The sequence below is a fragment of the Drosophila serrata genome, unplaced genomic scaffold (assembly GCF_035046125.1).
Source record: "Drosophila serrata isolate PLE 108 unplaced genomic scaffold, ASM3504612v1 contig_240, whole genome shotgun sequence".
NCBI lineage: Eukaryota > Metazoa > Arthropoda > Insecta > Diptera > Drosophilidae > Drosophila > Drosophila serrata.
In genome coordinates this window covers 1,037,048-1,062,649 of record NW_028257138.1, presented here as the reverse complement: position 1 = coordinate 1,062,649, position 25,602 = coordinate 1,037,048, and the positions used below count along the sequence as shown (strand labels likewise).

General features: G+C 41.5%; 6 protein-coding genes across 6 annotated transcripts; 3 read left to right on the top strand and 3 right to left on the bottom strand.

The window, feature by feature from the left end:
* Nucleotides 1-635: 635 nt before the first annotated feature.
* Nucleotides 636-4,974, top strand: Cyp4ad1 (Cytochrome P450 4ad1). Its single transcript, XM_020942456.2, has 9 exons — nt 636-856; nt 2,125-2,234; nt 2,305-2,584; nt 3,347-3,416; nt 3,483-3,609; nt 3,679-3,840; nt 3,903-4,143; nt 4,207-4,389; nt 4,650-4,974. The coding sequence occupies exons 1-9, from the start codon at nt 691-693 to the stop codon at nt 4,859-4,861; spliced, it is 1,551 nt and encodes a 516-aa protein (XP_020798115.2). The 5' UTR covers nt 636-690; the 3' UTR covers nt 4,862-4,974.
* A 955-nt stretch (nt 4,975-5,929) lies between these two features.
* On the bottom strand, nt 5,930-6,414 carry LOC110176216 (larval cuticle protein 4). The gene is made up of 2 exons (XM_020942495.2): nt 6,368-6,414; nt 5,930-6,304 (listed from the first exon to the last, which is right to left on the bottom strand). The coding sequence occupies exons 1-2, from the start codon at nt 6,377-6,379 to the stop codon at nt 5,978-5,980; spliced, it is 339 nt and encodes a 112-aa protein (XP_020798154.2). The 5' UTR covers nt 6,380-6,414; the 3' UTR covers nt 5,930-5,977.
* A 1,158-nt stretch (nt 6,415-7,572) lies between these two features.
* LOC110180242 (larval cuticle protein 3) lies at nt 7,573-8,342 on the bottom strand. The gene is made up of 2 exons (XM_020947900.2): nt 8,095-8,342; nt 7,573-8,037 (listed from the first exon to the last, which is right to left on the bottom strand). The coding sequence occupies exons 1-2, from the start codon at nt 8,104-8,106 to the stop codon at nt 7,711-7,713; spliced, it is 339 nt and encodes a 112-aa protein (XP_020803559.1). The 5' UTR covers nt 8,107-8,342; the 3' UTR covers nt 7,573-7,710.
* Nucleotides 8,343-9,245: 903 nt separating this feature from the next.
* On the top strand, nt 9,246-9,691 carry LOC110180198 (larval cuticle protein 2). Its single transcript, XM_020947855.2, has 2 exons — nt 9,246-9,257; nt 9,323-9,691. Exons 1-2 carry the CDS (start codon nt 9,246-9,248, stop codon nt 9,689-9,691), a joined length of 381 nt encoding a protein of 126 aa, XP_020803514.1.
* Nucleotides 9,692-11,877: 2,186 nt separating this feature from the next.
* On the top strand, nt 11,878-12,504 carry LOC110180657 (larval cuticle protein 1-like). The gene has a single exon (XM_086830328.1). The coding sequence runs from the start codon at nt 12,002-12,004 to the stop codon at nt 12,383-12,385; it is 384 nt and encodes a 127-aa protein (XP_086686454.1). The 5' UTR covers nt 11,878-12,001; the 3' UTR covers nt 12,386-12,504.
* Nucleotides 12,505-14,464: 1,960 nt separating this feature from the next.
* On the bottom strand, nt 14,465-24,200 carry CSN7 (COP9 signalosome subunit 7). Its single transcript, XM_020962371.2, has 5 exons — nt 22,049-24,200; nt 21,735-21,987; nt 15,123-15,343; nt 14,903-15,062; nt 14,465-14,771 (listed from the first exon to the last, which is right to left on the bottom strand). Exons 1-5 carry the CDS (start codon nt 22,232-22,234, stop codon nt 14,749-14,751), a joined length of 843 nt encoding a protein of 280 aa, XP_020818030.1. The 5' UTR covers nt 22,235-24,200; the 3' UTR covers nt 14,465-14,748.
* Nucleotides 24,201-25,602: the final 1,402 nt, after the last annotated feature.

The following is a 25,602-nucleotide window of genomic DNA, read 5'->3' as shown; positions in this document are numbered from 1 at the left end:
TTTATTAATTTTTTTTTGCAAAAAAGTCCAAATCGATTTGGGTTTCAATGCTGATCAAGAATATATACATATGTATGATTTATAGGGTCGGATATGACTCTTTCACTAAATTTCAAGCTTCTGACTAAAATTATGATACCTTGCAAGGATATGGAAAGGTAGATCATTTAGTTAAATTAAACAGTTTCCCGAGGCCTAATATTATTATATTTAATAAAATGAGAAGCTTAAACTAAAATTACAAGTCTCCAACCACTTCCAGATTAGTAACCCAATCTTAAAAATAGTTTGCTGACTGTTATGTGTCTATTCTTAAAACACTTAATCAGAAGCTGGTTATTAATTATCGCCTTGTGATACGAAAACAGCCTTTAGACCCACACGTCATTACCTGTGAGTGAGTCAATTAATTGCTTTCCAGCAGGCAGAAGTAGTAGCCCAATATAATTGCATTTATCAATTATTAGCGGCGACACTCAATAAAACGTATGTTAATTGCTGGATTGATAATGTTATTTGTATCGATTGCCGATTCGCAAACACAAAATAAAAATACAAGCAAAAAGCTGCACTAGATAAGCTATCGATGGGGTTATCGGCTATGAAATTGCCCAGTAATAATAATCTACTTAAGTTCTTGGCCCAAACCAGTCGGGATAGAATAGTGAACGAAAACAGTTGGAGTGCACCATGTTCCTGATAGCGATTGGCATAATTTTGGCCACCATTTTGGTGTTCAAGGGCGTGAAGATCTTCAACTACATAGACCATATGGCCGGGATAATGGAGATGATTCCGGGACCCACACCTTATCCCTTTGTGGGGAACCTCTTTCAGTTCGGCCTCAAGCCAGACGGTGAGTACACACCCCTGCCTATATTTATGAACTCTTGAAAGCTCGATACAAAAGCCATTTGTCTGATCAATTCCCGTAGAAGCAGGAGTATCCATTGTGCCACGAACATGTTCCAATTTATGTACATAAGTACTCATGCTTATGTTTGCTGTGATTCAATGCATTCGATTCCCGCAGGCATCGAGCTGCACATTTGGATTTCATCTCGAGTTGTGCATCTGAATTCCCCGATTTACTTATTGTAATATTTGCTACAAGTTTCATCAGGTTCTGAGAGCATTTCCCCAGTGCTTTCTTTTTGCACAGTTGAATAAATTCGGTCTTGTTTTTCCCCCTTATCCCTTCCCATCCCACTCCCACTCCGCACTCCTCATGTGACCAAAGTAATCATTTCAAATGCACAATGGCCATGGCCAGGGGAAAACTATGGTGCACTGTATTTGTCGATGAGGCCATACTTCGTCCATGCTCGGATGGTTCTGGATAGCATAAGCGGGCATTGTGTTTTTGTTATTATTTTATTGCCATCGTAGGTCAGCCTAGGGGGCGCATTATCATAGTCAGAAACAGAGATTTCATGTTTTGTATTGTGTTTACAATTTTGTGGTGTCAGTTCAAAGGTCACAACCATACAAAACTACAATACATTTTACTAAAAGGACAATTGGTTTATTGCTTTATTTTAAGCAATTTTTTTATAATTGTAATAACTGTCTTAATTTTGAAAAACCTTTAAAGTGAGTGTAAACGAATAAAATTCAAAATTTTTAAATAATTCAATTAAATTTAATGTTCTAAGCCGCATTTCTAATTAATATTTATTATTAATTAACTTTTATAGCTCCCAAAATAAAAATTAGATAAAATTGATTAAGGTTCTCAGTGAAATTAGCTTATGTCCAGAAACTAATACCAAAAAAGCCCAACCTGTCCCCAGAGACCGCTCAGCTCTTCTCGCAGAGCGACTATTAATTAAATGGAATTTCCCAGCCCAGCTTTCCCAACCCCAAATTGAGTTCCAAGTCCTTCAGAATGAAAACAAACAAGTGAAGTAGCCGAATCTCAACTTTAAATGGATATATGGGACATCAGCTTCTGCAATGAGGCTTTGCAGTCGATTGCAACTTCCGAGAGTTAACTTGAAATTGCATTTTTCGGCCAACAGTAAGCTGTTGTAGTGCTCTGTAAACGTGGAGAAGTTGCAGTCAGGTTATTAAAGTGGGCGTTGCTAACCAAATTCTCTGCTATATCCCACCTCTCCCATACAGAGTACCCCAAGAAGGTCCTTCAGTATTGTCGAAAATATGACTTTCAGGGATTCCGCTCCCTGGTCTTCCTTCAATACCACATGATGCTGAGTGATCCGGCGGAAATCCAGGTGAGTGTGCCCCATGACCCCACCCTTGAAATCCCACTTCAAGCAGTTTATTGTGTTTTGTTTCGGGTAGAACATCCTGTCGAGCTCATCTCTGCTGTACAAGGAGCACCTGTACTCCTTCCTGCGACCCTGGCTGGGCGACGGCCTGCTCACCAGTTCCGGTGCCCGCTGGCTAAAACACCAGAAGCTCTACATGCCCGCCTTCGAGCGTCCGGCCATCGAGGGTTACCTGCGGGTGGTTCACCGCACGGGCGTGGAGTTTGCCCAGAAGTTGGACAAACTGGCGGAGTCGCAGGACATGTTCGATGCCCAGGACCTGGTGGCCAAGTGCACCCTGGATATTGTGTGTGGTGAGTGCTAGTCGATTCATTCATTGAACCCAAAGCTACGCGCAGATGAACAACAGCCTGGAGCGTATTCTTTTGGACAAACAAGTTCTAAATGCACTGGAAAAAACTTTAAATTAACAACTTAAACACCATAACGATTTAAATATTCTTAAACATATACATAGGTAAGGTTTCACAAAGAATGAAAAACGAAGTAGTGTTTCTATTCTAGTTTTAGCTCATGGTTGTGAAGCATGCTTTAAACTTGATTTTAAATGAAAGAATAGCTTTTGATAGGTAAACTCCTTAAACTATTTAAAAATATTTACTTCAACAATAGAGAAAATATCTTTTCAATAAGTTTAATATTTTACTAAATTATTTATCTAACAGATTTTGTATTTCCTCCGTGTACGACCGCGAAACTTTACACATTTGTCTTGTCGTTTTTCGGGGTCCGAGTTTCGCACTTCGGGCGGTTTCGCTCGTTTCTTTTTTGTAATTTATTATGAGCGTTTTATAAATAAGATTTATTGCATAGAAAATGGCTACAAGTGCCGCAGATTGTGCGGGCGGAAAAGTTTCGTTTCGTTTCGTGGTCGAGGAGGTACTTGCCCTCGTCGCGTCGCTACAACATACTTTTCTGAAAAGGAGGGGCGCGCTGGATGATTTGAAGAATTTCCCTGTTAACCGGCGGTAATTTATTGAGAATTTTTGCGATTCGTTCAGGTTCATTTGGCCGGATTTAACCAGTGACTTTCTAACGTCATCCATTTCCCACAGAAAACGCCACCGGCCAGGCCAGCAGCTCGCTGAACGGAGAGCCATCGGATTTGCATGGTGCCATCAAGGAGTAAGTTCAGCAAAACCACAGACCTGCGAGTGTGATTAAGTTATTACATTTTTCTTTGACTTTTAGTCTGTGTGATGTGGTTCAGGAGCGCACCTTTAGCATCGTCAAACGATTCGATGCACTGTTCAGGCTCACCTCGTACTACATGAAGCAGCGCAAGGCTCTGTCCTTGGTCAGAAGCGAGTTGAATCGAGTGAGTTTGAAGTTTATAGGGAAACCATTGGAAATTCTTCTTAATTGTTATATATAATAAACTTTTCAGATTATCACACAACGTCGCCACCAATTGGCAAAGGAGACTGCGGCTCAGAAGGTCGAGTCACTCAACAAGCCCTTCCTTGATGTCTTGCTGGCTGCCAAACTTGATGGGCGAGCCCTCAAGGAACGCGAAATTATCGAAGAAATATCAACATTTATATTTACGGTGAATTAAGAAACTATTAATTTATAATTTAAATAATTTAAAATTCGCAATCCATAAATCAGGGTCATGATCCTGTGGCCGCAGCCATATCCTTCACGCTGTACACCCTCTCTCGACATCCTGAAATTCAGCGCAAGGCCTTTGAGGAGCAGCAACGCATCTTTGGCACCAATGTATGCGGAGATGCGGACCTGGGCCGTTTGGATCAAATGTACTACCTGGAGCTGATTATCCTCGAAACACTGCGTCTATATCCTTCAGTGCCTTTGATTGCTCGAACCAATCGCAAACCCATCGATATCAGTGAGTCAATCTGGATTATATATTCTCGAAAATCATTCTGTATCTAAGATTTACCTCTTTCAGATGGCACGAAGATAGCCAAACGCACCACAGTGATCATGTGCCTTATTGCCATGGGCTACAACGAAAAATACTTTGATGAGCCGTGCGTTTTCCGACCAGAAAGATTCGAGAAGGCTAATTCGAATAAGGGAATCGAGGCCTTTAAGAGCGTTCCGTTCAGCGCAGGACCAAGGCGTTGCATTGGTAAGTTTTCAAGAGGATTCAAGAATTATAACATTATTCTAACAATAAAATTTTAGTCAAAAGCTTGAAATTTAGTGAAGGAGTCATTTCCGACCCCATAACTCATATACATATATTCTTGATCAGCATAAACAGGCGAATCTTTCTAGGCATGTAGGAAGGATAATACATTTTTGCAATTTTTTTTTTTTAAGTTTTTTAATAATATTATATTATCAATTCCGATATTAATTTACTTTCTTGTTTTAATTATTTTTTAGCTGAAAAGTTCGCCATGTATCAAATGAAGGCTCTACTGTCGCAATTGCTGCGTCGCTTTGAAATCCTTCCCGCTGTCGATGGACTTCCACCTGGTATTAATGATCACTCCCGCGTGGATTGTACACCCCAAAGTGAATACGATCCAATTCTGAATATCAGAGTTACCCTCAAGTCAGAAAATGGCATTCAGATCAGGCTGAGAAAGCGTTGAACTCAAAGAAGAAGTGAACGCTGCTTGACTTACGAAAACTATAATTTATTTTCAGCTTTGTAGTATTCGAGAAAAATATATACAATTGTATATACGATTCATCTGACCTCTTAGTTTACGACTTTTCTTAAAATTCGCAGTAAGCCATTCTGGATAGATCAAATTTAGCTGACCAACCAGAACCTGTTTCGCATAGTTCACATCATTATTTCCCCGCAAATTATCAAAGTTGACTTTGGAAATAATAATATTGATTAGCATATGTTTGCGTATTCGCTGCTAATTAATTTTCATTTGGAGCAGACGATCACCAGTTTCGTTTTTATTTTATTGCATAAGACACTTAAATTCCCACAACCTATAAAAAACAGTGGCAGATCACTTTCGATAAAATTGCTAAATAATCTTTGAATTGGAGAAGCACCGATTTATTGTCTGGTAAAAAAGAGATGTGTCAATATATTTCAATAACATTTATTCAGCGGCAAGTGATGCTCCGATCCGATCTGTTTTCCCGCAGCGTCTATTAAAACTGTGATTAATGTAACCCAGCAGCATAATGGAAATTATCATTATACGAATGAACTTGGGTAAATGAAAGCCGGGTACCTGACTAAATCAAATAAATATATATACAAGACAAATGGGTAATATTAAAAATAACTTCACAGTAAAAGTAAACTTACGGGTATAAGGCTCAATATTATTGTGTCATTTGTAACCTTAGCCTGTTTTTGACCGCATCACTTCTTTCCAAAATTAACCAAGTTCACTCACAAATAATGAGGATAATGAACAATATGCAATCTTTTTCTTTGTTGTTACCTGATAAATTGCTAACTAAACCAGTTTGTTGTGGGATCGGACATCGATCAGGAATCATCCAACAAGAGCGTGACAACCTGGAACAGATTGCTTTAGCTTACTCCAAATAAATCAGCGTGCCCACAATTTGTATATCAACATTTCGGAGTAATTAAATTGTTTTGCCATAGAATATCGGATTTATTAATCAATTCGATAGTCAAACTTGTTTAGTTAGCATGCTGTTTAAATTCTAAGTTTTGGAGGACAAGTCCTCCGTTTCGTAGTGGAATCCTGGGTCGAACGGGTGGCTTATTCCTTGCTAGGGTGGGCCTGGATGTAGGCGATGGCACGGACGATGGCATCTGGGATTGGGGGAGGAGTGGGCAGCAGATCGCTCTGGGGCTGGTATCCGTTCTCGTCGGCCTTGTAGGCTACGCGGACATGCTGACCCTCGGGGGAAACCCACTCAAAGATACCATCAATGTTGCCGTGCACATCGCCGGTGGCCGAGGAAACCACGCCGTTGGCCAGGGCCAGCTTGCTCACAAAACCGTCGTGGCTCACATCATTGACCAGCTCCTTGACCTCGGGATCCTCGTTGGCGACCACCAGGGCGGCGAGGGCGCAGATAAGCAGCTACGGATAGTCCAGGATAATATATCTATCTATATCTATTTCCGCTTCTCACGGGTTACTTACGATCTTGAACATTCTGATTGGATTTGATTGTCAGACTAGAGAACTCGTGAGACTGATACCAAATCGGGAGCGAGTCTCGCCTTTTATACGCCCAAGTCATACCCAGTTCCAAGACCCAGGCCCAAGCTGAGACCCGAATCTCATGCAACCCGTTTTTAATTAACATTTCGGACAGCATATGCCTCTTTTGGGTTTTTGCGGACAGGTTGCGAATGAAACGCACACCGGCGATAAAAATCGTCTGCTGCAATCTTTTTGTTTCACTGGTCTATGCAAATTGCTACCGTAATTATTCTAAAAAGATTTCGCACAGCGCCGAGCTCTCATTCTGGAAAGTTTGAAGCCAGCTTCAGTCGGGAATTGAAGTCATTTGTGGCCTAATCTTATTAATTATTATCCAAACAATAACCGTTTTGTGACTTAGATCTGATCATACGGTCATTAATTATTCTCTTTGATTATTTTTAGAAAAATTAAATCTTATTGAACTTGTTAATTTGTAATTAGTTTGTCAATTCATTAACTTTTTTAAAAATAACAATACAAGTAATAAAAAAAAATTATTTAATAAAATTCAAAGACCGAATTGTTAAATGCCACAAGAAATCCAACAAATAAAACCTATAACGTTGCTTTCTTTTATATATTTACAAGCCCAGGGTTAGATTTTAAAATTAAAGGTTGCATAACTTTTAAAAAATAATTTATTTGGCTATTAACATTTTTTTTTTTTTGAATATTTAAAAGTACTAATTACAACAGTGCGTATGCGCAATATTTTGTGACTTTTTGCTATAAGTGCGGCTATAAATGGTGATATAATTGGTGTTATAAATAAAACTTAAAACTCGTTAAATGTCGTTTTGGAATACATTTGGCAGCGGAAGAGCGAAAGAACGCCATGTTTTGGCACTTCCGCCTGTTCGACCTCTCTTAAATATTCCATTGCCAACTTTTATGGTGCGGAAGATATTGCACATGTGTTCAATTGTAGCATAATTATTTGGGCAGTAAAATTTAAAAAAAAAATGCGGATACGCACTGTTTTATTTAAAATCTGAATTAAAACAAAAAGGTTGGGTAATGGAATATACAATATCAGGTACAAATTTCAGTTATTGAACTTAGCACAAAAGCAAGTGCAAGACATCCATTTATATATCCCTTAAACTTTTCAATAAAAAAACACTAATTCATCACCAAGATTTTTAGCTTGCAAATTATAAATTTATAGTTTTAATAACAACTCTTCAGTACAACATTAGTGCTAATCAGCAGCTGGAAGTAATCCTAGCCAAGCAGCTGTTCCAAGTCGTGGTGGGTCCTCTTCGGCGGCATGAGTCTTAGTTCTTGCTGGGATTAGCCTGAATCCAGGCAATAGCACGGACGATGGCCTCTGGAATGGGGGGAGGAGTGGGCAGCAGATCGCTCTGGGGTTGGTATCCGTTCTCGTCGGCCTTGTAGGCCACTCGCACATGGACGCCCTCGGGGGACACCCACTCAAAGACGCCATCGATGTTGCCGTGCACATCGCCGGTGGACGAGGCAGCAACGCCGTTGTCCAAGGCCAATCTGGACACGAAGCCATCGGGATTCACCTCGTTGACCAGCTCTTTGACCTCAACATTGGCATTGGCAGCCACCAGGGCGGCAAGGGAGCAGACGAGCAGCTAGATTAATCCAGGATTAGGTGGCGTAATATCCTTGGGTTCCTTTGGTATACTTACGATCTTGAACATGTTGTTTTGGATTGTCAGACTAGAGAGCTTGAGAGACTTGTGAAAATATGTCCACAAATATCGGCTTTTATATGTTTAAGAACCCATCCCGAAACTAAGGCTGATGCAATATGCGTCTCTAATGAAGTCAAGATGATTTGGCATCGTCTGTGAGCAATAAAAGTCGTCTGGCACATTGTGTATTTTGCATATGTTGCATGCAAATTAGTTCACTTTAAAAAATATTATAAGACTGGCTGTGGAATACGACATTATTTAATAATTTTGAACTTAAACTTGAACACTTTTCCCTAATTAGTTGATGTGCTTAACGGAAATGTAAGCTAACCTTTAATGTCCATACATAAATCATGAGATAATTAATCGTTTTATATATATGATATAAATTTAAAGTTCAATTTCCTTTAGCACCTTAATCGCGTTGGTTGTAGCCTAGTTTTTGGTGCCGGTGGCATTAATTTTACGGACAAATAACTTAAGTCCGCAACTCTGGCTTAAAGCTTTAACCGCTTGATAACTTTAAGGGGGAACGCTTAAATTATACAGTGGCTTCTTATATATTGAAAGGCTTCTTTCTCTTAAAAATAATCAATTATTGATTATGTTATGTATATTTTATAAATTCCTATACTGAAGAATAGGAAATTTGTTTGTTGAAATAAAAAATATTTACCCCAATCGCTTGGCATTTCCGTATAAGCTAATACCTTCATTATTTTCTATAAAAATCCCTACAAATCTGCCATGAAACCATCCCTTTCCACACTTGGTAATCAGCAAAAGTCCCGTCTAAGACGAAACGTCATCGATGGTCTCGGAGTCCCCAAAACCAGTACGGAGCCGCCCCTCGAAAAAATCTGCTGAAGCATGTTCCATTTCGGATTCAATTCCGAGAGTCAGCAGAGACTCGTTTTTTGACATTTTGTCTGGCCGTGTCAAGTGGCGAATTTATGGGCTCTGGCTTTTGTTGGCATTATAATTATGAGCATTTTGTGCACCCGATAACTTAGCAATGGCCAGAAATATAAGTAATTCGTTTTTGGGAAGCAACTGGATCAAGAATCATATAAAAGGCCTGCCCGGGGCCACAGTCAGTTATCAGTCAACGTTCGTTCTCGACCAGACAGAAATCAGCCAAAATGTTCAAGTTTGTGAGTACCTCACAGCGTGGCATGGAAGTCTATTGGTCAACTAATGATGATTCCTATCTAACCAGGTGATGATCCTTGCCGTTGTGGGAGTGGCTACCGCCGTTGCCCCCGTCTCCCGCTCCGATGATGTCCACGCCGAGGTCCTGCACCGCTCCGAGGATGTCCGCGCCGATGGCTTCGACTCCAACCTGCAGACCTCCAACGGAATTGATCAGTCCGCTAGCGGTGATGTCCATGGCAACATCCATGGTAGCTTCGCCTGGATCTCGCCCGAGGGCGAGCATGTGGACATCAAGTACGTGGCCGATGAGAACGGTTACCAGCCATCGGGAGCCTGGATCCCCACTCCCCCACCAATCCCAGAGGCCATTGTCCGCGCCCTTGCCTGGCTCCAGGCTCACCCCCAAGCCCCCGAGCATCCCCGTCATCACTAAGGCCCCTCGCCCTGAACCCGGATCGTTCCACGGACTACTGTTCTCTCGACCCATATCCCCCTAGTTGTTTAGCTGTACTTCTTGACTTTCAACAAAATACATGCAAATGCTTACATAAGTAACGAAAATTATTTGCTTTTCAATTTTCTGACGGTTGAAGTTTCTTGTGGGGATTTTATATATATGTATGTGGATTTTTATACTTCTTTATCATACTATAATTTTAGTCAGAAGCTTAAAATGTAGTGATGGAGTCATTTCCGACCATATAAATCATATATATTCTTGATCAGCATAAAAATACGAGTCGATCTGGCCTTGTTTGGAGGAAAACAATTTTTAAGAATTTTTGGAAAATTCTATAAGGGGTTGCATCGTCAAAATTGTCAAAAATTGAACAAATATTTTATACTTTAAAACTTAAAATTCAAGTTTGCAAGTTTGTTAACGTAATCAAAAATAGCATAGAACAGCTTTCATAATTTAAATTTATGCCCTATTTTCTTTATTATGAGTTTTTTAATCCTTAATTTGTCAAAAACAAGGTATTTTGAAATTTCGATTCGAAAATTTAATTACTTAACTTGCTCTTTGACTCGAACTACCTAAATTTATAAACGTTTAAACTATTCTTCTTTAAGACACACATGGCGTATACTTAATTTAAGGGTTTTCACATTAAGTATACGCCATGTATGCTATATTTACCTTGTCAAAAATTCACAAAAAATCTGATTTTTTGTATTGTAAAATGGAATACGCAGATTTATTAGCCTAATAAGAACTAGGACCCAACAGCTCTTTGAATTGAAATTGATGGATTTTTGTCTTAGTTTTGAGCGTTTATATATATATATATATATAGTAAACGCATTGAGTCGGTTCAAAAGAACTTTTTACTTTTCGCTCTACGCGGTTTAAATTGGGATGCAAACCAAAGATTACCTTCCTACTCTAGTAGACTCCTATTAATAAACTTGCCGTCCTTAGCCAATCGTAGAACGATGCTAGGGATAACCTTTATTTTTAACCTTATCCATGGTGATGTGGAAAGTGCTGACTTGTTGGGTCAGCTTAATTTCCATGTACCATGTAGAACCACTAGATCCTATATCCCATTAGTGTTGCGCCACTGTAGGACCTCCTTTGAACTGCATGAACCTTTTAGAGTGTTATGTGCAAATTATAATGATTTGTACACACTAATCTCTAACGTAGATTCCCTTCCCAAATTAAAATCTTTGATATTAACATACTTAGTAAGCATGCAAGCTAACAATCTGGCAGCACGCCGGTAGTCAATTTTCCTCGTATTCTGTCCTATATTTTCCATCGCGCCTACTAACACCTAACCCAAACAGGCACGTGCCTGGTGTCATACGGGCCACTTGTATGTACTGACCTTAGTGCATCAACGTCCAAGAAATATATGTATATATCTTCTTCAATACTATGCGATTTGACTCATACAATTAAAATTAAAAATATACATCTCTTAAAAGTGCGCTATAATTTCGAATTTGCAATGAAATTTTTAATTTATAATCGCTACATTCTACTTTCCTTCTCTTTTAATTGAAATGAAACTGACTCTTTGCATCTCTTAAAAATGTAATAATATAAAGAGAGAAGATGGGCGTTTCACATTAAAGTTATTTAAATATCTTATCTAAAACGCAGTAAAATACTAAAGAGAATAAATAGCAAAGGTGGTAGAAAATAAATAAAACTTAATGGGCGACAAGATATTTCCTCTAAGAAGCCGCTGATTATCTTTTAAAGTCGATTGAATTTTGAGAGAAGAAGAATTGTTGTGGTGATGACTACAAAAGTGGTTCACGGTTTGACAATGTCAATTTGAGCCACTTATTTATAGGAAGAGGGGTTACAGGAGAGAAGGAACTCGAGCTGAACTCGTTTTGGGGCTCGAGATGCCACTCGACCCGTTTGCCCAGGCTTTATTGATGCGAGTGTTTCATTTTAGCATCTATTAAGCGATAATATATAGTACTTATCCCGTTGTTCGGCAAATGCCATGACGGTTCTCCAAATAGAGGGTGCGGTGCGGGCGCATCCCATTACTCAGATCCGGAGTAAAATGCAGCCATGTATCGATTTGTTAAGGCCTGGCTTCAGTTCGGTTCTAAGATATAAAAGGCCACTCTGAACCGAAGGCAGTTATCAGTCAACGTTCGCCACCAACCAGACCGAAATCAGCCAAAATGTTCAAGCTTGTGAGTTGGATAATCCGTTTCGCAGGACCCTCTCTGACTTGGCTATATAATCCCTTCCTCCTCCTTCGACCAGGTGATGCTCTGCGCCGTTCTGGGACTGGCTCTGGCCAGCCCACTGTCGCCTCATGCCCTGGAACATGTTGCCGGCCGCTCTGAGGATGTCCACGCCGATGTCGTCGCCCGACATGATGACGTTCGCGCCGATGGTTTCGATTCCAGCCTGCAGACCTCCAACGGCATCCAGCAGTCGGCCAGCGGTGATGTCCATGGCAACATCCATGGTAGCTTCGCCTGGATCTCGCCCGAGGGCGAGCATGTGGACATCAAGTACGTGGCCGACGAGAACGGTTACCAGCCATCGGGAGCCTGGATCCCCACTCCCCCACCAATCCCGGAGGCCATCGCTCGCGCCGTTGCCTGGCTGGAGTCGCATCCCCCGGCACCCGAGTACCACCACTAAGCCACCATTGACAGCGGATCGCACCACGGACTGTCCCCCGGATACCTTACGACCTAGTTGTTTAAGCCTCTAACTGATTTTTCCAAATACATGCAATTTGTTTACGGCAGTAACCAGAACGTGGGCTTGTTTTTTTGGCTTTGACACTCAAAGGGAGTAACGGATTTTTTTGTTTAACTCGTTGAACCCGTTTTGACGCTTTTGAATTTCGCTTTCAGTTTGCTTTTTAAGCGTTTTAGCGCATTAAAGCCGCATGGGATTAGAGGACATCCAGATGAGTCGATTTAGGTGTAAATAACGAAGTTGAAACTTGTTTTTTGATTTCATAAAAAGAGGGGCACATATATGGGGTAACAGATTACTGTTTGATTTAACTCCATAAACAGGGATTGGACTTGTTTTTTAGCAATGTAATCATGGCACAAGTTAACTTACTTTTAAATTATAAATATGTTTTTACAGGATAAGCTCTTAAAACTCATATCCACATTCCAAATAGGTAAGGGATTAGCTCAAATTATAAATAAAAAATAGTCTATTTATTAAATTTATAAAATTTAGGCAATGACTTAATAATATAATTCAGGTTCCCGAAAATATATAATCAGCGTCCATTAACCTTTACATATTAATATGAAATGAATAATAATAATATATTTAATAATCAGTCAACAAACTTCCTTGACCTTTATTTTAAATTTAATTCAATTCGATTGATCAGATTTTTGCATATAAATTTCCTTCTCAACAGCTGATCGAGAAAACTTGTTCAGCATAAATTTAATATGCCCCAGATTTTAATAGACCCTGTCGAAAAGGCAACATGAACACTTTTGATAATTTGTCTTTAGAGAACCCGGTTACAAATGCAGATTAAATGGGTATCAAATTAGAAATTGAATGCCAAAAAGCGCGAACTCACAAAATCAAAGCCATAAAGATGAAATTTGTCGCCAAGCAGCTACGACAATAAGTTAAACTGTTTTTATTTTGCAATAACAAATAAATGAGTGAGAGAACCGGGTTGGGAACCAGTTCTAAATATTCCACAGCGCTACTTACTTAACATTTGGGGTAAGGCACATCTTCCAACATATAGCAGATGGCGTAGTAAAAGAGGTCCGGAGTGCAGTTTAAACTTAAAAAATAGGATTCCTAATGTCTAACCTGTAAAGAATCTATACAAATATTTGTCATTTTAATTAACAAAGAATAGGAATACATTTTATTTGATAATCAGAATGTAGTATAATTTTCAACTGCATCTAATTAATGTTCAAATGTAAAGCTGCGTCTAAATAAATCTTTGCTTCCACCACCATTCAAATGATATAAATGAAGAGTTCTCAGCTCGTAAGTTTTCCCCGATAATGCGGTTTCCATTTGCCGGAAAATATGCTGTGGTTGCTGCTAGCTTTCTCACTCTGGAAAAGCAATGACTGGAAATGTAATTAAGTAATTGCCAGCAGACATGTTGCAGCTGATGGGGGAAGTATTTTGCACAATTAACAAAATCGCTTATTGTTCGCACTTTCGGTGCTCTATAACTTTTCCCCCGACACTTATCTGCTTCTCTAATATTTGTGCACAGATTTTTCTGTTCTTTAGAATTATAATGAGCAGAGTCTGGCCAAGTGCAGCTGATGATATCTTTTATGCAGTGAACAGCAACTCCAGAGTCCTTCTAATTAATTAATAAAAATCATATTGTAAGACTGTGGGAAATCCCCACCTGGCACTATAATTCAACGCAAATATTTCGAAAACCCATCAACCCAAAGTGACCAGAATAATGGCCATCAAAGGTTGAATTAGTGAATTCAATTTGCTGCAGGTAATTGGCCACAAATAAAATGAATAGAAATATGTGCTGACAGACCGCAGCACGCACAGTTTGGATTTGTGCACATGTTCCGAATAAACATTTGTCTACGCCCCAACTATTTTGACAATAATTAAATGCTCATTTAAGACGGCACTGCCACAGGCCAACCAGATACACGGACACACTATGCGGCGGCACAATCCCGCAGTTATGGATAAATAAGTACACTAATTAATAGGCGCTTTGATGCATAGTTTCTATTATTACAGGCTTTGTATTTGTTATTTGTAAATGATCAATTTGATGCTAATTATGGAATCCATTTCGCGGACAGCCGACATTTGTTTGTTGATTAGAAATGAGTTGTGTTTTCGATTACATTTGGGTGAAGTGTTTCTCCGAGTGTCGAGCGTTATGGGCGGGTCAATCAAGTGCCGCGCGGCATGGCAAGCAACCGAGAGTTCCAGCTGCTCACGTTTGGACCAGCTCCTGGCAGCTCCTCCTCCTTCTCTTCCTCCTCCGCTCGACTAGCCACCACTCACTTTCCGAACTTCAAGCCGACTGAAAACGAAATAAAAAGGAAATGGACGGCAGACAGGTGAGAAAAAAAGGAATTAATGAGCAGTCTTATAATTAATAGGGTTGTAATTAAACAGTTTGCGTTTCCCAAAGCGATTTTTCGCCTTTTTTACCTGCCGAACTGCGTGGATTCCTCAGCTTGGAGGGCTTCTTGCGCAGCTCCGAGGGACCCAAACCCAAGCCACCGCTCGTGCCGGGTCCATGGGTGTCTATTTGCATGCTCTCATCACTGTCCGAAGCCTGGCTCTTCAGCACCTTCTTCAGATTAATGAGCTGTAAGGGGATTCATTTAATTTATTATAATATTCAGAAATGGATTATAGTTTAACTTACATCCTGTTCTACGCGCTCCTTGTTCAGCAGTCTCTTGGATTTCTCGGCATTGGCATATTTAATCTGCATTTCAATGCAGTTTGAGACGCTGTCGCAAGAGTTGACCCAGGCCTGAAGGGTCTCCACGATCTGGCCGGTGTAGCCAGGCGGAATGTCCCGCCCCTGAGCATAGTCCACCTCCAGAATGCGAGTGTTTTGGAACAGCTTTCCATGAATAATGTCTGTCCAAAGAAAAAATGGCGAGAAAATACGAAGTTTTCTAGAGTTTTACTTGTCAAATTTCTTCTGACTAATTGCCCAGAACGAAGAGTCTCTGAAATTAACCAAAGTGTTGCCTCAAGTGGCAGTTTTGGAAGCAACAAGTTTATGCCTCCTGCCTATGCTCAGCGGCATAGGTGTCGCAAAAGCCACTAATAACTGACAGGAATATCAATATATGAAAAATGTCAGTGCTCTCAGTAAATAATAGCAGCATATGTCGAAATACTGGTGTTTTTAAATAAAACCAAATTCCACTTACAATTATTTGATTTAATGATTGATTACATTTTTACTCAAATAATATAAAACCAACCCAGTTAAATTTGCTTTTTAAATTGTAAAAATTTCCGAAATTCCCAACAGAATTCCTCCTGTCCTCCAGCTTTTAACCAAAAATACTCAATCAATCCCCGGTAATGATATCCATAAAAGTTAACGTAGCCAACGCTCCATCAATTAAACTGATTAGAAAATGGCTAGATGAGCGCAGAAACAAACAGACCACCGGAGATGGGAACAATTAAGCAAATGGATGCTGCAGTTCCATAAATACATATATACGCACCAAAACCCTCACCGCAAATTCCTAAAACGTTACCAAAAACATTGCGGTGGCCAGAGACACGTCCGTTGTGTAATCGGAAACAAACGTTTAAACTTTTGTTTTGGATATATTTGCGGCCATCGCAGTAAGCCGAGTCGAGTGGCTTAGGGGCGATTAGCTTTGTAGCCACGCTCCCTGACTCCTGCTCCTGCTTCTGCTCCAGCTTGGCTCCGACTCAATTACTAAAATTCCGCCCATCGAGCCTAATCCGCCAAATGCAATTTGATGCGACGACACAGACGACGGTCGACAGCTAGAGTAGTTTGGGTAATTAATTTGAAATCGTTCGAAACACTTTGATACCGTTGTTGTCGCTCTGCTGGGATTAGAATTTATAACAGGCGGATTTGGGGAAGCGACTTCATACGATGCTGACAGGATTGTGGACTGGTCCCAGGATGTGCAATGCTGCTCCCTAGCCGGGAGTGAACTATGGCCCCAGGCCCAAAACTTTCCCGGGCTGAGCTAAGTGACAGTCCCCAGACTTTTGGCCGTGACTTGGCCCAAGTTAAATCCTTGAGCACTTTTTGCCTTTGACTTTACGACCGCCTGTGTCCTTGAACGGCTGCTCAGGCCCAGGACCAAGTTTCTGTGTTTATGGCACACCGTCTTTGGTTCTTTAAGTCATAAATATTCAGTCAAATATGCTGGGAATCTCCGCCCGGAGATTCAATTCCTTGCGATTTGGCTCGGCAATTTGTCAAACACTTTTCTAATTAGCTCGAGGGGCTGCCGCAAAAATGTTTATTGATTTGACGCCTTCAAGTGCGGGTCGGAATAATTGGAATTGGAAAACGTGGCGGAATTTCCGCATTCCAGTCTGCGGCCTAAGCCGCAGCTTCTGTAAAATTCGTGCGGCGTTGACATGTGTCTTGTATTTTCACCCATCTGTGCGCCTGCTGTCGCGTGCGTGAAATTCAACGCCAGAGCAATCAATCATGCTTACAGCTCCCGCTGCCCGCAAAATTGCGCAAAAAGCTGCTGACGGGCAGCAGCAGGATGAATGCACGGACCGGCGGGCACGAGGCGACGATGTCAAGCCGCCGACGGCTGTGGTTCCGTGGCTCTGTGGACTGCTGATGAAAACCCAATGGTCGCGGAGTCTCCATGAGATAAAACGTTGAATAAATGCATGCTCAGCAATGGAAATTTCACGCAAATCTGACCACCCAAAACAGAGACCAGTAAATCCGTAACTGAGATGTCCTTTCAGTCATAGCAGGTACCTTTAACTCAGAGATCTGCATTAATATGCCTTTGCTTTTGCTGTTTAACCTTTCAAGAAGAAGTCCCAAAGTCTCTCTATCCTTTTCGTTTTGTGCACCTGCCTCTGACAGCTTTGGCAACTCTGCAGACAGTTCCCTTACCTGGCCCAAATAACATTAATTGAAATTTTACACAAAAACTGAACGACAGCGGCAGGCAAGGACAATGGCAGAGGACCAAATTGGTTGAAAGAGACGTGTCACCCTTATAGTTTTGACCAGATAGCTGGATATTAATCATATCAAAGTTATTATACGTGAATTTAATTAAAATACTAAGTAATCCTTCTGGTATAAGCACTTGATATCCCCTTTGAACCTATATTAATCCTGTCCAACTATTTGACCCCTTATTTGATGATTGTTTTTGTTAATAAACCGTAGTTTCTATAGTCAACAGCTGCCAACAGTGGTCACCACACCCACTCCGCTGTTGACCGCAAGTGAGCGGACTGAAAACTTCTGCCATCAATATGAGGTAGTGCAGAGAGAGCTGCGGTAAAGTTTTCACCTAAAACTGACAAAGTGCTCGACACACCCACGCATTCGGCGCCCTCGGAAAGTTTTCCCGGGCCAAGTTGGTAGTGCAGCAGTGCCTCAGGCGCGGAAAACGGTGCAATCAGAAACAGCAGCTGCACGAAGTCCAAGGGTCCTAGAAGAGGGCGCGCGAGAGATGAGTCCTGATAGTCCTGGTAGGGGGGAAGTACGCCGAAATTATCTCGGAGCTGCTATTGAGCTTTTGAGCAGGCAACTTTGCGGCCAGAATGCCGGCGTTAGCGGTTTTTCAATTAGGTAAACGGGCTTCGCCGCCGCCTGAAAGCCAAAATCTGTATCCTGTTAATTAACCGATTGCGAAAGGGTTTTCCCCCGTTTTTTATTTTTTGTTAAAGAGTGTTATGTACAAGTGGAAATGCGCTTAACCTTTTTTCCATAAGCTACGCCACAAATCGTACTTCTGCCCCTTTCTGAATTGTAAATCCCCACGAGAGCCGCTTTTGAGCATCCTGAATTATGCGAAACTTTCCTTTGACACACAAAAGAAATTAAAGAACTGTGTTGCCTCCCCCAAATAAAAAGGAAAGAAAAACTACAATAAAGCCGGCACATTCCGCGACACATTCTGCAATTTTTTCTGCAACACACAAAAATACCAAAAAAAAAGGACTAACCTACACACACTTGGCAACCGATGGGTGGAAATAGAGGAAAAACTCGCCAAGGGTGCGTTGCTGGGGTTCATGAAAATGTTTTGCTTATTTTCTTGGGCTTCTTTGAATCCTGCTACTTTTTCCAAGGCAGCTGGGAAAATATTTTGGAAGTTGTAAGGAAATTAAAAACCACGTAGCTGACAGGGAGCCGTATCTGGAAATGGAATGCTAGCACAGCCCAGCTAGTTATCCTTGGAGGATGCGTTCCTGAATGCAGGCGAACTCGCTAGCTGCATGTCTATAGAATTTTTCTCCCGCCTTACTGGCGCACGTACTGTCCTTTCCTTTCACGGAACTTGGACAAACTTGGTGAAGAAAATAATCAGGCGAGGTCAGGTGTTAAAAATTGAAAACTTGTCACCGGTTTCTAAACTATAATTGAATCAAGTCTTGCTTGATTTAAGGATATTATTTCTCAAATCAGCCCTGAGTATACATAATTCTCTTGAATTTTCCCAGGCTTCTGCACTCTAAGTCGAATCAATCACGATCCAGGACACTAATGGAACCAGTCGAAATAAATTTCAAACGAATTTCAATTATAGAAGGCATTTAATTACCATATTCCCAGCCCCAGACGACGCCCCGCGAGACAAATGATGCTCTAATGGGATGACCTGGAATCGCGGACAAGAAGCTTCTCCACCTGCCGCCGGCTAATGGCGGCCCCGTTTCCAGCTCCACCGCGCAACTACATTAAATTGCGATGTCAGATTACGGCGCCTAATAGAACGCAATGATTTCGCATTCCGCCGGGCTTCAGCATCACCATCAACCTCACCATCAGGAGCAGTAGCATCGGCATCGGCATCAGCATCTGGCAGTTGGCCTCCCTGCCACTCCCAGTGATGCCCTAATGATGGCTATCATAACATAAATCTTTGCTGGTGCGGGAGGGAATTTATTTGTCTGTTCATCGCCTGGATTTGGAAAGCAATTAGGAGGAGGGTGGCCAGGTGGCCAGGTAGCCCCATTTCGAGGCGAAGTCCTAGATGCTGCTCCTGGGGAAATGTTATTTATGGGACAGATGGCGTTGAGTTGTCACTTTATTTGCTCGGATAATGGACGGCGATGGGTCCATTAAAAACTGCTGAACGCTATTTGCTTTCTGGCCCCGCCCTGAAATATGTTTTCGGCCATGTTTGGCTCTATACTTCAAGTGGACACTTGTCGGGCGCCGCTTAAAACCCCAACACTTACCGAAATTTCCCCCTGAAGGGCTCTCTGCCCCGCCCTGCTTCTGTTTGTTTTCGCTTTTGGCCATAGATCTAAAGCTAAAGCTCAAAAATCAACAGCACGAACCAGCTTAGCACCACATTCGGGGCTGAGGAGCATGCTTACACGCTCTCACAGCTTGCCAGCTCGCCAGTTCGCAGCTCCCCGATGTTTGGGCCCCAGCTTCCGGGTGTTGCGTTTGATTTACGGCTTTGAGCAGATATGCAGAACGAGTCCGGAAGTACAAGTGGAAATTGTGTAAAATATGCAGCTCCCAGTGCCAGCGCAATATGATTGATTCGACTGAGAATTCAAGGATGCCAAGAGGATGCACAACAGTGTACAACGTGCCATTAACAATATCAGCTACAAATAGTAGGCACAAGTCCCTCATTTGGCAACTTGGAAGCTTGTAGTTTGCACAATTTGATCAAAGGATTGAATAGGAAATGGAAAGCCAACAAATCATTTAATTTCAGTTAAAATTTGGGAGTTGAAATCGATGCTTATATGAGCACTTTTTTGGGAAACACAAAGTTTGAAAATATCATAGCTTAAGCTTTATCTTTAGCATTAATTTTAATTTGTAAACATTTTCTATGCTTGTTTTTTAGGCTAACAAATCTGTAATAAAATATACAATTTAAAAATTGTAAATATTATTGCATTTCTTGAAAACTTAAACGATGTAACCTCTTAAAAAATTTAAAAAACAAATTGACACATCTTTTTTCTGCCGAACATGTCTAAATCGACTCGGCTATCGATGCTGATCAAATATATAGGTTTGTGGGGTCGGAAATGACTTCTTCATTGCCTTATAATCTTTGGACTAAAATTAAATTTCAATTTGAAAGCATTTACGCAAGTTTTAAAGTAACTTCACTATGTTAATTTTAATTCCTGATCTTCATCTTTAACACAAGTGTACTTCCAAGCTCGGAGTTTAATATTCTTTAATCTGAATACCCACAAAAAAGGCAACTTAAAAATAAAAGTGCTCTAAACGAAAGCCCTCTCAATAGCCAGCCAACTTTTTTATGTGGCAATTAGGGAAGTTCGACTGTGCAAGGTCGGCGAGGCACAATTTCAGAAAGGAAATCATCGAGGCAAAAGTGTTCATCCAGCTGACGACGCCAAGGCTGGCGAGAAAAAACAAAAACAGATTCACCCGCGGGAACGAGCGAGGAGAATCAACTGGTGGCGCATTGGAACGAGTCGCTTAATGAATCTGGCTCAGGACCCGGCCGCCTGCCTCTTCGGCCCAATTGTGTTCGCTTGCCAGGATGCGCCAGCTGTCCCGGCTAATCAAGTGCACTGCCCCAAGCGGGTGGTTGGTGCTAGGTTTGGCGTGGGCCCAACCAGACGGGACTCTGGGAGCGGAGCTGCTTTCACAGCTGCTGGGCTCTGGGCGCGGATGCAGAAGCGCTCAAAAATGCTAATTGAACGAAGGAGTCGCAGACGACTCAGCGGGAAGCGGGAGAAAAATTAGCATTTGATTTAATTATGCAAAAAGAGAAAGGGAGAATGTAAAATCGAGTGACTTGTCGGACAGACGGCAAAGTGGAGAGCGTCTATCGCACTCAGCTTTGACAATCATATGTGTCAGTTTTGTTGCTTCGATTGAGTTTAAGTTAAGGAACAATATATGGTGGTACACGGAAATCCCTTAAAAAAGAATGAGTGCATGTACTTCAAAAATAGGGAACACTTAAAGCAATTCCCGATGTCCCAAAAGCACAAGTTTGTTGTTTTTTTCTTAATAATATACCCTTACGGAGAGCCTTTAGATACAAACTAGTGTTGAATGCATCAGAAATTGGCTTCCTATTAGGCTTAAAGTGACTCAAAATACCTAAAATACCCTCAAAACTTTTTTAAATTCTTGATTAACTTCTGCCAATCTTTGTGAGAGCTCTCCAGATACTATATTCCACGCTAAATATAGTTACTACTTTTCAAAATCAAGTTAAAATCATTAAACAACAAACAACAAATTAGAACAGTTCCTCTCAAGCAGCTCTAACAATAAAAACCCTTTTCAATTCAACGCACTCACCTGCATAGATGGCTTCGATGATAATGTCCTCCAAATGACGCACGTTATCGATATCCAGTTCGCTGAGCAGCAGAGCGTAGGGAATGCTCTTGGCCTTAATGGCCAGTGAGACAATGGTCAAGTGCTGCAGCTTCTTCTGCATGGCGGGACTGAGTTCTATGAACTTTTCAGGCTGTGCGCGGTACTCCTTGTATGTTCCATAGGCGAACAGGTTGAGGGTCTCCAGATATTTGGCATCCGGACCACCCTTTAGCTTTGTTTTGGGTTGCACAGATAGATTATAATGTCAAATTGAATGTTTATACAAGGCAAACCTGTGCAACGTTGGGTTCTGCCAGTAATTCGCCGAAAACAAAGACATTTGGTGCTTCCAAAGCCTGGCGAATCACGTCCAGCAGTGCGGCTCCATTTGCCGACTTGGCCAGCACGCAAAACTTCTCCAGAAAGGTTTCCTTGCTCTTGCTAGGTTCCTCGTTGCCGAGCAGCATGTCCTGTGTCATTTTTAGTACAGAAAATGTCTTAATTTACGCTGTTTTTCCGGATTGTTTTGTTTTTGCACATCAGTATGACCGTAGGTAATGTCTCGCGAAAATACCTCAACGCTTTGAAAGGCTGTGCCGGTATGCAAGGGTCTGGTCACATTCTATTCTATTTGAATTTTTGTTACTATTTTAGTCAAAAGTAATCAATCAGAAATAGCTATTTTTATTTTCACAACTATGAAATCCAGCTTGAATTTGTCAGCATTTAACGTCAGTTTCTTTTTGCCACGGCAGCTGGTAACACTACTGCCCACCACTGCTTGCTGCCCATCATAGCTGCTTGCTATGAAATTCGGCGGCACATTTGAATTCCGTAAAGACGAGCTAAAGATATTCTTTTCGCATCTCACCTGTTTTGAGTGTACTTTAAGTTAACCTTTTTTCCCTCATATCATTATGTTCATTATTATTTCATACTCTTCAGGGACTACACGCTCCTAACTCCTTTGTTTAAACAGACGCAGGCTAACCCATTTACACGCACCTTGCAAAATGTTTCTACATTATCCTCATTTTAAAACACTTTTTGCACCACATTCGCCCCGCAAACACACACAGGCACGCCCCCACACAGCCACCCTGGGGCAGTGGGCGGAGGAAATGAGAGGAAAACCGTAAGAAACCAAAAAAAAAGAAGGGAGAGGGATGAGCCTAAAGAAAATATATTCCTTGAGCCACTTTCGGCTGCCAAAACTTTGTGCCAGCCACACTTGTTAATATTGCTGCGGGGCAGGGGGTGGCGGGTAAGAATATAAAAAAGGCGCAGGGTCAAAGTTGAAAACCCTTTATGGTGTCTGGGGGGTTGGCTTGGCCCAATGCCACCCCTCCCCACCGTATGGGATTCGCCCGCTCATCGATTATGAAAAGTTAACTAAAGGTCAGGGCATCTTTGGGGAAAACACGCTGAACGAGAGATCTCCGGAAAAAGGTGAGCCAACAAGCATCAGAGCTTTAAAGCCACTTTGTCAGTTTTCGGGAAATGCAGACCACACTGTATCCATTACCCTGGGATATTTTCCCCACTCCAATTTTCCCTTTGGCATTGTTTTTCCAGCATCACGTGCCACTTGCAATGCCGCCGACACTCGGACAGGAAAATTGACCAGACTGTTTTGCAATTTTTCCAATTGGATGCGCACGCCTACTCGCCTACGCCTCGCACATTTTATTGGATTTGCCAAATTTTCACAGGACGCCGCCATTAGAAAATTGGTTTTGATTTTGATTCCAATTCGGATGCTCGGACGTTCAGCTGCAGCAGATTCCCTCGGGGGCTGGGATGATGGTGCATGCGGTCCTTTTTCCTGCGGTCTGGTGCGTGGAATTGCATCCGTGATTAGTTTGCCGGGTGCTTTTGAAACATTTTTGGAATAATGCTAGCGAGCAGCACTCTGCAGCTTCTCTCACTCGCATTCTGCGGCCTGCGTGCGGAAAGTTTTTTCCACTCTTGGGTTTTCGGCATCGCAACCGCCAACACCCTGTGGGGTCATTCTTGCGAGCTGGCAAAGGTATTGGGTCGATAAATGATGTTTAGGCCATTCAGTCTCTTGAAGCCTAAATTCTGAGTGGAAAAAGGGTTAATGTTTGTAAGATGTATGTATACATGTGGCAAGATAAATAGGAATGTTCAGCAACATTATCCAAGAAGGTTTTGAATAATTTTGGCATCGAACTAAGGAGTCATTATCTTTATATAAAATTCTCAGAGAGTCAGACTTTAAAAGAGCTTCAGCCTAAACTCTTCCAACTGCAACTACCTTTTAATTTTGTGGTTTTTAGCCTATAGTTTTCCTTCAAACAGGGTAACCTATAGTAGACTTTTCGCTCCAACGCCTCGTCGCTTTTCCACATTTTCGTAAAGCTCTTTGTCATGCTGGCAAACTTTGCTCGCTCCGCGTCGTGTTCGGCGTTTCCTTTTTTCTTTGTGGATTTTACTTTGTCATTAATTTGACGCACAATGAATCGGCAGTTGGCAGGTTGTTCAGTCGTTCAGTTCGTTCGATTTCCCGGAGTTTCAGTCCTATTTCCGAGATTACACAACGCAACGCAGCGAAGGCTTTCAATTTAATTTGCGGCTAAAGCATTGCCATCATTTGCCGAATTCGGCTACCAGTCACCAGTCACTGCTGCCACCTCTATGCCCACCCCACCGGAAACCGGTTGACAACTAAGCTTTAAAATTAATTACACTTTTTCACTTTCGAATCCATCATCGGCTTGCAGTGCACAGCACATGGACTTAAATCCTCCGGGCAGGCCCAGACCCAGGCCCACGCGCTCCGACAATTTGCTTACTAGCCCATAAAAATGTATGGAAATAAAATATCAAAACAGCTCAGGGCGTCCAAATGGCCACATAAAAGCGCTCGGCCCGCGAACGCGCCCGGCATGCAAATACTTGGCCCATAGACAAGCTGTTCTACCGTATAACAGTGTACTAAAACTTGGCCAAAACTTAACCTTTCCCCTGCTGTGACAGCAGCTGTTGTGGCTGGCTTTGCCTTTGGCCGCTGACTTGGGCTTATCATTTTTTATCGGTCGGCCGGACAAAGACTTGACCTTCCCAGTGAGTTTGCCGCTCTGCTCATTAGGACTTAAATTGCTTGCCCCCTGCCCCCAAAAAACTCTGTGTTTCTGTACAGAAAAAAATAAACAAGTTTGAATTTAGCAAAGTAACCATGAAATCCTTGTATAGTTGTCAGAACAGGAAATCATGGTAAAAACTGTTTGGTTTTATACAAAAAATATAAATATATATATTTTAAATAATATATATTTTTTAAATAATTATCTAAATAATTATATACCCCTTACTGTATATTTTTATTCGAAATTGTAAGTTTCGTTTGCAAAAAAAATGATTTTATTCGAAGAAATTTATAGTATTTTACTTGCCCTTTATAGCTTTTAAAGTGTATTATTTGTTATACAAGTTATAATATTAATAAAAGTCACAATTTAAATGTATTACTATATATGAAAGAAAAAATTTTTTTTTTTGCTTTATAATATAACATAACTATCTTAAATTTTCCCTCAGTGTATTGGTCGCGATTATATGGCTTAGTGAACGTATTGTTATTATGGTTATGGCACTGGGCAGCACGCTTATCGATGCAAATGACAAGCGGCCGGCCGGGAAACTTTGGCAACTCGGCCCATTTTCCATTTCCCACTTCCGAAAGAAGGTCAAGCAGTCTTGACCCGGTTCAGGGGCTTGGCCGCGGGCCACCGCTGGTCGCTGGCTTAAAAACATGGCCCACAATCTGGCCAGAAATAAGTTGTAATAAAGTATTAAGCGCAGGGATGGTGGCAGAGACGGGGCG